Below are 11,447 nucleotides of genomic sequence, written 5' to 3'. Positions count from 1 at the left end.
CCTATGTCCTGCTTGTACATAGCTGCTTGTGTCTTTTCTCCCCTATATTAGACTGTGAGCTCCTTGAGAACAAGGGCTGTTTTCCTCCCCAGCATTTAGCAGAGTAGGCACTTCTTAAATTCTTGTTGACTGACTGACTATTGAGACTCTGAAACATGAGAACAAGCTATAGGTTCCCAGCCTGGCCCCTTGATCTCTAGATCCCTCATACACAATCTCTTTCTGTGACTCATTGTTAATTAATGTAAGATAATCTTGTCACCAGATACCCCAGGACAACTGTCATCCCAGCTTCCATGGGACTGAAGCTAGAGTTCTTTGTTTTAAAACCAGCAACCAGAAAGGGCTCCCCATCTGCCACATGCCTGGAGGGAAGAAGGAGGGAGGGAAGGAAAGAAGGAGGGAGGTAGGAAGGAAAGAAGGAAAGGAGGGAGGAAGGGAGGGAAGAAGGAAGGGAGGGAGGAAGAGAGGGAGGAAGGGACAATGGAAGGAAGGAAAGGAAAAAAGAAGGAAGATAGGGAGAAAGGAGGGAAGGAAGGAAGGAAGGAAGGAAGGAAGGAAGGAAGGAAGGAAGGAAGGAAGGAAGGAAGGAAGGAAGGAAGGAAGAAAGGATGGAAGGAAGGAGGGAGGGAAGGAAGAAGGAAAGGAAAGAGGGAAGAAAGTGAGGGAAAGAGGGAGGAAAGAAGGAAGTAAAGAGGGAAGGAAGGAAAGAGGGAAGGAGGATCCAACAGATCTGACAGATCTATTCTTCCAGTTGAGTTGCATTGTTTGGTCCAGCAGATAGGCCCATCCTATAAAGACCTTATATACTTTATTGAATGATTGATTAAAGTTGATCATTACAGTGATTTATTCATCACCAATGTCATGACCCCACATCTAATAGTCAACTTCTTTAGAACTCTGAAGAAATAAAATCCATTAAAACTCCATATTTCTGAGATTATAAGGTATCTAAGCTCTGAGGTTGTAAGTGCCTTGGGCCCTCTATGCCTCATTACAATTACACAGTTTACACCCACTCCACCCCCTCATAGGATCTTTGTGTATTTTGAGGAGTATGTGGTCCAGATTTAGGAGGCACTGCTTTGTAATTACTGTTCTTGCTATGCCAAATGTCTTTTCTAAGAACTCAGTGAAGCAACTGATTGTTCATGGGCATCAGTGGGGGCTTGTGAGCTATATTGTTAGGCATAGTCACCCAGTGCTATCCCTACAAGCCAAAGTAGCAGGTACCCCTCTGGGGACCCAACCTTCCAGTTTGAGGGGGTTGAAATATATAACAGGTAAGGAACTAATCAAAAGACCCACAATAAAGAATGTCATAAAAGAAATGAATGATAAAAAAAAGAAGATGGCGGAGTTACGTGGCAAAAACAAAGAATAACAAATAAATGACTTCTATGCTTCCCTGGTACCATCATGAGAGCAAGAGAGAGGCAGGAAGGGCCTCAGAACATTAGATGGAGCCTCTGTAGAGAATCTAGGGGATGATGGGAACATGAGGAGTTTTCCAAGAGCTGCAGTACCCATCACTGGAAGGAATGTTCCATCAGTGAGACCAGAGGTGTTCTTGAGCATTGAGGTCATCTCTCACTTATCCACAATAATGGCATATAGCGTATAATCCCCAAATCATATTTAGCTTTGGAAAATTATGGAGCATTGCTGGTATGGCAGGTAGAAAGCTGGCTTTGAATCCAAGAAGACCTGAGTTCAAATCCTGCCTCTGACACATACTAGCTGTGTGGCCTTGGGCCAATCACTTATCTCTCTATGCTCTAGACAACTGTCTACAGAGAAGGTGCTGACCTGTATTGGGAAAGGGGGTTTCCTCACCTCAGAACCCTTATTCCAACAAAATCAGACACCCAGTCCAAATCCTTGTTGTTAATTATCATCCTAATTAGTTTATTATGATTGATTTGTATTCCTCAAGAGTTCAGGAATCATCTAAGGGGCAGGATGGGAGGGGGGAAAGAAAGATAACTGTGGATTAAAAACAAAAAACGACAAAACTATTGGATATTCAAAAGTCAGAATGGTTGGTTCACAGTAAGATAGTTGAGAGTCTCTAATGAACATCCTTCCTTAGGTTTCATTCAAAGGGCCAAGATAGGATTCCTATAGTCAGACTGGGTCTAGTCACTTGACTCATTTCCTAATACTTGTCTCAAACTGGCTTTATTATTTCAGTCCTGCTGTTCCCAACACAAAACTGGTTCTTTCCATATTCATTTGGCCATATTTTGTCTCAGGTAGAGAACTTCAAACCCATTACTATCAATCAAGGAAAGACAGGGAGGGAATGTGGAAAACATGTAAAAATTGAGAGAACTGAACATGGAGTCACAGTCATCCTGGCTCTGTCACTTAGCATCTGTGTGATTTCAGGCAAATCTTGTCATCTCTCTGGGCCTCAGTTTCCCTCTTACTTCCCAAATTCACACTCAGTCTCTAGCGGTGCAGCTTCCCCAGGTTCAAGACAATTTGTGGGTATGTATTTCTAAGACCATATAGCTCATGAGCCCCCACTGGTGTAGTTACCTTTGATAAATAGCCAGTGAACACAAAGTATAAAAATAATCACAAAACATCCCCCCACAAACGTGTTGTATTCTGTCGTGATGTCCTCATGATGCTCCCCGCCACACACCTTGGATCAGCTGATCTATTCATTGGATTTCTCAGTTTCACTCCCTTTTCCTTTCTGCAACTTAACTCTCATCAGCTACAACTCATGATACTTCTCAGAACTATCTTCTACCTTCCCTGCTTGGCTCACACCATTCCCTGCCCCTACAATGGCCAGTACAAGGAGGGAAGAGGGAAAATGCCTTTCTGCTCCTGAAAGGGGGGAGTATTCTTTTTCAGGAGTTGGGTTCTGATTCCATAGCTGGCCCTCTTCTGTCAGAGGCCACACTCTAGAGCTGTCTCGTGTCTCAGGTCCTTCTTAAAGAGTATACCCTACTTTTTAAGAGGGCCATTAAGAACATATAAAATCCTTGGTTGGTCAGTAGTAGTTAGCATTCCTATAACTCCATTAGTTTTGATCAGAGAAATCCTTTATACTTTGTAAAGGAGTGTATGTAAAAATGTGTAAGACCTTTTTTTATACTTCATTTTAAGCCTTAACTCCTTGTTAGCTGTTACTTGTTCCTTATCTTCTGTTTCATCATCAGTTAAGCTGAAGGGGAATCAGCTGATAAGAGTTGTTCTGATCAACTCCTCCCCATACCCAAAATATATAAAATAAGGAGATGTGAATTCTGAGTAAGTGATCCTATGAGAGTTAGTTGTTCAGATAGATTCAAAGAAAGCAAATGGAACAAAAAGTGGGGGAAAGGACTATGGAATTTGAAATTCCAGCTAGATTGAATCCCAGGCTTATACAACTGTAATTCATTTAGGAATAGAGATTTATTAGAGGCAAGTCCCTTGGAGGTCTAGCCTTTCCCCTTAATTTAAAGAACAGGAAACTAATGCCTTGATAAAGAGAGTGACTAGATTTCTAAGTAGCCCCAAACTATAGCCTGGGCATATTCGTTTGGGAGTTGTGATAAAAAAAAAATAGGACTGACCTGGGGAGTTAGGGATCTAGCTGTGCAGAGGACAGTCTGCCTGAGGGTGGCGTAGGGGTAGTTAGCAATGGTAAAATTATGGTACATGCCCCTGTCTCCAGAAGATCACCAGTGAGGCAGAAGATGCAAGGTCTAGGGAAGGAAGTTAAGAAAGTTTCACTCCACATAGGTACCATGGGGCAAAGCACAATTGGTCCCATACTAAATACAGGTCTAAGAGTGACTTGCCCAAAATCATACCAGCACTTACTAAAATTTTGAACCCAGACTGTCTACAAATCCAGCAACTAAAAAAAAATACTGTTCTGCCTCTTTCATAATAGAATCAAAACCATCTCTCTAGAGGGTTTCCTACCCCCCCCCCATAGCAAAATGTTAGAAGCTAAAAGAGGTTACTTGGTGGGGTGTAGCCAAGATGATGGAGTAAAAACAGGGATTTGCTTGAGCTCTCCTTTAAATCCCTCCAAATACCTGTAAAAGGTGTTACTTGTGGGACAGTAAGGGATTTCATTGTTTTCCCATCTTGACTAGTTTCCCAATCTTTTTTTTTTTTTAACTAACGCCATCACTCCATTCCAGGTGTATTATTCTTTATTTAAATTAAAGTTATTAATTAAATTTATTCTTTTATTAAAGTTATTCTGGGAGGACAGTGGGAGCTACCAGTGCAATGAAAGACTTTGGGCATGATCCTCTGAAGTTCCCAATTTTCCTGTCAAATTGGAGGTTCTTTTCAGGGTTGAAAAATACCTAATAAATGGCAGGCTAATTTGTAAGCCTATAATCTCCCAAGTCTACATTCTTTATACAAGGTTTGCATGGAGAAAGATTAATCAGCCACAGACTGGAGGAATGCTTCAAATACAGGACAGCCAGAGCATAGGGCTGGCTTGTACGGTGCTCTTCAAATTACAGTGTGCACCAAGACCAGGGTGTCATTAGTTCTTCCTTTAAAATGTTCCTTCCTTTTTCCCCCCGCCCCATGCCCTTCAAATTTCCCTTGGCTGGGTGGGAATGTGTGGGTGGCGGTACCAGGAGTTCTAAGTGGATGAACATGCAAGTTTGAACTTAGCAAACGGTGTAATAGTGGGGGATATGGGGTCTCCAGATTCCATGCTATCAAGAGTTCCAGGAAAGGCTCCAGACAAGAAATTTGTCCCTGTTTAGAATCGGGAAGGGCCATGTTTGTATGTGTTAAAGGAGTGAGGGAATTTAGAATACTCTATCTAGAGCTGGAAGACCTCTGAGATTATCCAGTTCAACCTCCACATTTCACAGACAGGGAAACTGAGGCCCAGGGAGGTTGGGATCCACCCAAGGCCACAGAGATGATAAACTTAAGAGGCAAGGTTGGACTGAGGGCAGCATGAAAACTAATAGGTAAATACCGTGGTCCCTTCCTAGGGTCATAGGATTTACAACTGGGAAGAGACCTCAAAAGCTTATCTATTCCAACCCTTTCATTTTACTATTAGAGAAACTGAGAACCACTGAGGCCAAGATTCAAACCAGGGTCGGGTCCTCTCTTTCAGAACATGTTAATTCTAAAGCTGTAGAATCCAAAAGCCTGGGAATAAACATGAAAGTATAAGGCAGAGAAGCCTTCTCATGAAGGCTACAAGATTGGGAACTGAGGTAGTGAGGGAATTATGGTGGGAGGCAGGGAAACCCCAGCAGTGATACACACATGCCTGGAGTAGGCAATCCCCCCACCTTCAGTCCTACCATTCAAACTCCGAACAAGGGGGTCTAATTAACTTTGGCCTATTTGGGAGAGATCTCTGTTAGACTATCAGTTTGTCTTGGTTCCTGGATATCATTCATGTGATCTTGTTGCGAGAATGTAAGCTCCAAGAGGGCAGGGATGGTATCATTTTCTTATTTTGGTTCCCAGTGCCTGACCCTTAGAAGGCACTTCATAAATGCTTTAAAAAAAAAAAAAGACCAATCAAAAGGTCAAAGGGACCTGTTTCCCACTGGCTCTCAGAAGCACTTGAAAGGGGGCTCCTCATATGACTGGAGGTCCCCTTTTCTTCAAGGGCTAACCCCAGGATCACTTTCCTGATAAAGAATCCACCTGTTGGACTCAAGTCACACAGTCATGGTAGATTTGCCAAACATTTGCAAGAGAGGGAGGTCACTGGTGCCAGAGGCTCTTCTGAAGCTTTGCAGATCAGTGGGAGTGGCAGATGTGGGGAAGAAGGACCGGAACCCACCCACATCCCCTCCCCCAGAAAAGGAAAGAGCACAACAACAAAGATCAGACCCACAGCAGTGGCATTAGAAATATAGACAGGCTCCTTTGCTAATTTTTATGTTAAAAAACAAAACAGAAACAAAACCGTCCACACGTAACAGACTGGTTAACAAGAGAATTGAATCAAAAACCATGTTGTTTTCAAAGTAGAAATGGTTAGGCTGCTGGCTAATGCCAACCTTAAGAAAAGCTAAAGACAACAGGAATACAAATATATTAAAGAAACATGTATGTAAATCATGGCTAACAGGTCTGTTCTTTAAAAATAGAGTCCTACAGCATCGTTAAATTTGCAAAACATCAGAAAAAGGGACAAGGCTTAGCCAAATGCATAATAGCTACTTTAGATTGTTTTTTTTTAATCAGCAACCATAAAACAAGTCCCCAAGATACTTGTTGACAGTACTTTTTTTTTCTTCAAGGAAACATTCAAAAAAGAGAGCTTACTTATTGGGCAATCATCATCCCTCCTCCGCTTCCAAAGTTGCTTTTCAAAAATTATATTTAACAGTAGTTAGAACCAAGGAAAGAGTAGAGGGCGTTTTCAAGGGTCCTGGGGCTTCCTGGGAGAAGACCAATTCAGAATGGAGCCTCTTTGGGGATGGCCATTTAACACTATGAGAAAGCTTTCTGGATCCCTGGTTTCTCATTCCATTTCCCCATTAAACTATGAGGGCATAGTAAGGCCCCAAGTGTGGGGTCAGGGAATGAAGGGTCTTAGCAGTATCTTTCAAAACAAGGTAGTTTGACAAACCCTTGTTGGAAGGGATCTACCCTGGGACTAAAGTTCCAAATATTCCCATTTTCAATAACATAAAACAGTAAATGCATTTTGGCTCCTAACGAATAAGATGGCTGAGCCTCTAAAATTGGAGAGAAAATTATCCCATTGGTGAAGGACTGCAAAAATGGTGGGGAGCTCTCTACTGGCATGTAGGCAAAAAAATGGGCACACTCTGGGCCTTTTATATATTTCTCAACCCTATATAGTCATTCATCACCCAAAATTAGAGAAGGCATAGGGTAGGCTGGGAACCAAAGCCTCCGGGCATTTTCGGCTATGGGATCTCAAATAATTTTATTGCTTGGTTTCCCCAAATTGTAAAGACTAGACTAGCTGGTCTCTGAAGTCCCTTCCAACCACATTGTGAATCTAGTGCCTTGCTTTAGGAAACTGGCCTGTTTATCTTATGATACATGAGACTAGATGAGCCTTTTGAGGTCTTTAAGCACCAATTCCTCATGTGACAGATTATGGAAGTCAGGCCTGGAAAAGTTAGACACTTGGGATTGCACAACAAACAAGTGATAAAACTGGGACTCCAGATCTGGTGTTTCTACTACTACCCACCCGTCCCCTCCCCACCTCCCCCACTGCTGCCTGTCCGTAGCGGAATCAAAACCACATTTTAAAATGCCACTGAACATGACTACTTAAAAGCCCACAATGCCCTACTTCATGAACTGGAAATACTACAGAAATACCATCTTCTTAAGGTGTAAAGGGAACACTTAGGAAGTGTGGGCAGGTATCAACACCTTCTCATCGGAGTATTTGAGGGGAAAGGGATCAGCAGTAACAAGGTCTTGGAAGTCACGTTCAAACACAAGTACCCAAGAACTCTATACTCTACAGCTGACCTTTTTTCCCCTCTATCCCAAGCCCTACTTGACCTTTCAGGAACTATGGTCACCAACACACCCAGTTTCCATTGACTGCATTGACAATGCCCATCTGTTTCCTCATTGAAGAGGTCCAGGGGTAGCTTTAGCTCGGCATATGGATGCTGGTGTTGGCCAAATCTGGCTATTAATTTACCTCAGAGAACTCTTTTACTTCACACCTCCTTTAGAACTTGGTCTAGAATGCCCCCTGGCTCATGGAGACCCTTTGTGCTCAGTGATTGGTCTCTGTTGATGTGTCAATGTTCATCAGAATGTCACGTACTGAAACTGAGGCCGTGCAGATACTGTCAGCAAACACTGTGTGCTGTGCTCACCACACATCCTGCTAGGACCTCCCAGGATGAATCCACTCACTGCATCGCTGGTACATCCAGGAGGGAGGGAACCTCCTAGATCACACTGTGGCCTCTCTTCACTCATGATCAGGACGTGGAACTGTTGTCATCAAAATCACTTAATGTGGCAGGAGCTTGCCTACCAAAAGGCTGTTTGCTAAAGGGGCACTTTTTAATTTTAAGTTTGGAATCACCACATGTTAGAAAGTACCAGTTTTTACTCTGCAGATTAGGAAACTGAGGCCCAAAGAAACAGGTATTACCTGAGGTAATACAGAGAATTACTCATCTTCAGAAGGCTCATCATATACCACTTTCCAGCCTAGGTCTTTATAATGCCCTTCCAAACCACTCCTGAACGTCAACAGCACGTGTTGGGGTCAGGCTCAAATATCACTTTTCTAGGAAAATTCTCCAGACCCTCTCCTTCCCACAAACCTTCCAAATACAGCCCAAAATGTGACTTATACTCTGAATCTTTCCTTGTACCTTGTCTCTCCCTGAGATGTGAATCTTTCTCAATTCCTTTAATGACCAGCCAGGGAAAAAACAAAATAAAACAGAAGAGCTGGGATAATTAGAAAGATGGCTATGTTTTGAGGAGGAGGAAATAAACAGGTGTCCAATACTTGAAAAATAAAAAGAAAGATGGCTAAAGATGATAAATGATGGACAATGAATAATAAAAACAAATGGATGAAATACACAAGTGACAGGTGCTATAGACAGATGATACATATTAATGACAGATAAATGATAGAGGATACAGAAAGAAAGCACTTTGAGGTTCACAAAATAACTCATTCGCTCATTAATCCATTGGATCCTAACAATTCTGCACGATAGGCTTTATAATCCCCATTTTGCAGATGGGGAAACGGAGGGTGACTGAGGTTTAATTAGCTGCCCAAGGTCACTAATGTGGAGGGAGATTTGAATTCATGGTTCCTGGTTCTAGGTCCACCTTTACCCATTATACTACACTAACTCTACCAGACGCAGGCAAATGCCTCTCTATGGGGAATTCGATACAAGATGGAGCTTCTTGGTCTTGGGATGTCACCTCTAACTTGCTTGAGACTGTTTACAATGCTTACGCCCTAAAGCACAGGTCTGAGAGTCATGAATTGGCCAGGCACCATGTGTTGCTGAGTAGGTGTTACCTGTGGCCTGGAAGCAGCCTCTTTGCAATAATCTTAGCCACAGGGTTACCACCCACTCTGCCTGCTGTGTACCCACTTAATCCTCTGGATTGCTCAACTAAGAATAAGACATATCAAAGCAGGCTTTCTCTCAAACCCAATCTGGTTGACTGTCTATTAGCCACCTGCCACTTCCAGGCCCTTCTAAGGCTCTCTACCATGTGGCTGCCTGGGGCTGGTTCTTACCAATCCATCAACGCTTCCCCCCATGTCCTTTTCCCAGTCACAACTGGATGAGTTTCCCCCACTGACAAATTTAGCTCAATTCAGCGTCAATACAACTTGCCTGGGATGCTCTCCAAAGGTCAGTTCTTTGGACCACTGGGGCTTCTGGTGGCACAAAGATCTTTGCCTACCCTTTTTATCTAAAGCTAAAGCTCTATTCAAATGGCCAGAGTTCTAGAACAAGGTGGTAAGTCCCCAGGCTGCACTTTCCCTTTCTCAGCCCCAGGACTGTCTTCTATTTACAGAATATCATGAAAAGAGGGCAATTTCAATATAAAAGGTCAGTTTTCTCATTCTGTGAGTTCCTAACTCTTCAAGCATACAGGTTTCAAGGAAAGGTTAAAAAGATCTGCTCATGTGAGAAGACCCTATTAGGTTGGGGAAATGTATGACAGACGTTTCCTAGGTATAATCAAGATGAATATGGTCATGGGCGGGGGAAAAACTACGTCCACATGATGTGGGTTGTAATGGTAATCTTTTTTTCACTTCAAAGCAGCATAAAGACAGGTAACTGATGTCCAGTGGGTGTGGATAAATTGCCAACAGCCAGTTTAGGATGGCTTGGGCTGGCAGACAAGATGGCGGCCCTCCCTGAGAAGGAAGCAGGGCAGAAGGCTCTGAACTAAGTGGGCACTATCGAAAACCTGCTCCTTTCAGCCCTCTCCTGAAAAACAGGAGATACTCTTAGCCTCAGCTCTGGAGTGAGCGCCCTTTATCCCTAACTAATCTGGCCTAAAAACGCACCACGCTCAGCTGTCTTGCCTGTGGCCAAGCCGGCAGGGTGCGCAGTTCATTGTTCTGTAGACCACTGTTCCAGGCTAAGATTCAGGACCATGTAACAGCTGCAGTCTTGTCTGTTCTGAGCCTTGAATGCCTCACTCTCAATGGGAAAGGCACCCGGATCCTCCTTGGCTTGAGCTGGCACATATACATGAACTTGTATGTGTGATTGTACCGGACCAGGCTCCAGGAATGGCCCGAGGCCTTGGGGAGAAAAGGACGGGCATGAGAGCTGCTGGGCTTGGCCCTAAGCCTCTCTGGACCTCCAACCCCAGGGTCCTGGGGGCTCCTGCCCTTTCTCTGGCACACTGTAAGATCAGTAAAGTAGGTAAGGAGCTTTCTCTGAGTGGGTTAAACTCACTGAAATCTATCGAAGCACCTACTCTCACTCTACAAATACAATGGGCAGCTTATTCATTTAGTTTTGCTCTTTGGGGAGGGAAACCAACCAGTGAGTAGAAACTACCTCCAGTCTTTAAGGTAAAAATGAAAATCCAGGGGTTCAGTTTGAACTAGCTCCATTTATGACAACTTAAAAAACACAAACCAACAACCCAGAATCATTGTGCGGTAACACAGAATGAGGAGCAGAAGCGGACTCTCAGTGGGAATCAGTGCAAGCCCCCATTTAAAATCAACATTGTACAAGTCTCAGTAGTTCTGTCCACTTGTGCCCTTTGGAAGACCCCCTTCTCCAAAGTGACCAGACCCCTGGAGAAGGGTCGACGAAGGAGTGCTGCTTGGGCCAGAGCTAGCTTGTCGGTGCCATCCAGAGGTACGTGGCTACAGTCGGCAGCATTGAAAAAATAATATTCTCACTTGTAAAAAGAAATCGTATCGCCAACATCTACTAGACTGAACCTTAAGTTAAAATAAAATAAAACAAAGGAAAGCAAAAAACTCCCCCAAATAACATCTAGCTTTCAGTCACAAATCCAAAGTCTTGATGCCTAATTCAGCAACTTGTTCCCTGCCCCCTCTGGGGTTCCTGAGGAGGTATCCAGGAGAGATTCGTTTGTACCGTGGATTTGTCATTCAAAGCACCCTCAGCTGCCGGGCTTGAGCAGAGGAAGAGAGGAGGCTGGCACGGTGGCTCTATCCAGGCCTCGGGAGGACGGGCTCAGGGAATGGACATTGCTGGGCTCACTTGTCTGTTCTTCTGAAGGGGGGGGCGGGTGGGTCTCAAGGGGTCACTATACTCAGGACTCTTGCGGAACCACCTCCATGAGCTTCTGGCACAGGACTGTCGTGCTGACTGTTTGGGAAGAAAAAGAAATCAGGGTAAGTGGAAAGACATGGGTGGGTGCAGACCACTAGTCTGACGGGAGGTAAAAATCATCCCCACCTTCAAAGACATCCATACTCAAAGGGTGAGCAG

The 11,447-nt window shown here is 43.8% G+C and overlaps 1 protein-coding gene across 1 annotated transcript in view; it reads right to left on the bottom strand.

Annotated features, from left to right (window-relative positions):
- Positions 1-5,879: 5,879 nt before the first annotated feature.
- Positions 5,880-11,447, bottom strand: part of SLC7A5 (solute carrier family 7 member 5) — a 59,389-nt gene continuing 53,821 nt past the window's right edge. Inside the window, exon 10 of the mRNA XM_069085591.1 lies at positions 5,880-11,324. Within this exon, the coding sequence (XP_068941692.1) occupies positions 11,269-11,324 (56 nt within the window). The 3' untranslated portion in view covers positions 5,880-11,268. The remainder of the gene's footprint in view (positions 11,325-11,447) is intronic.

This window comes from Petaurus breviceps, unplaced genomic scaffold (genome assembly GCF_028583685.1).
Source record: "Petaurus breviceps papuanus isolate PSGF00001 unplaced genomic scaffold, PetGlider_PUasm1.0 176, whole genome shotgun sequence".
NCBI classification, from domain to species: Eukaryota; Metazoa; Chordata; class Mammalia; order Diprotodontia; family Petauridae; genus Petaurus; species Petaurus breviceps.
The sequence above is the reverse complement of the archived record's forward strand: the minus strand, read 5'-3'. Positions and strand labels throughout refer to the sequence as shown.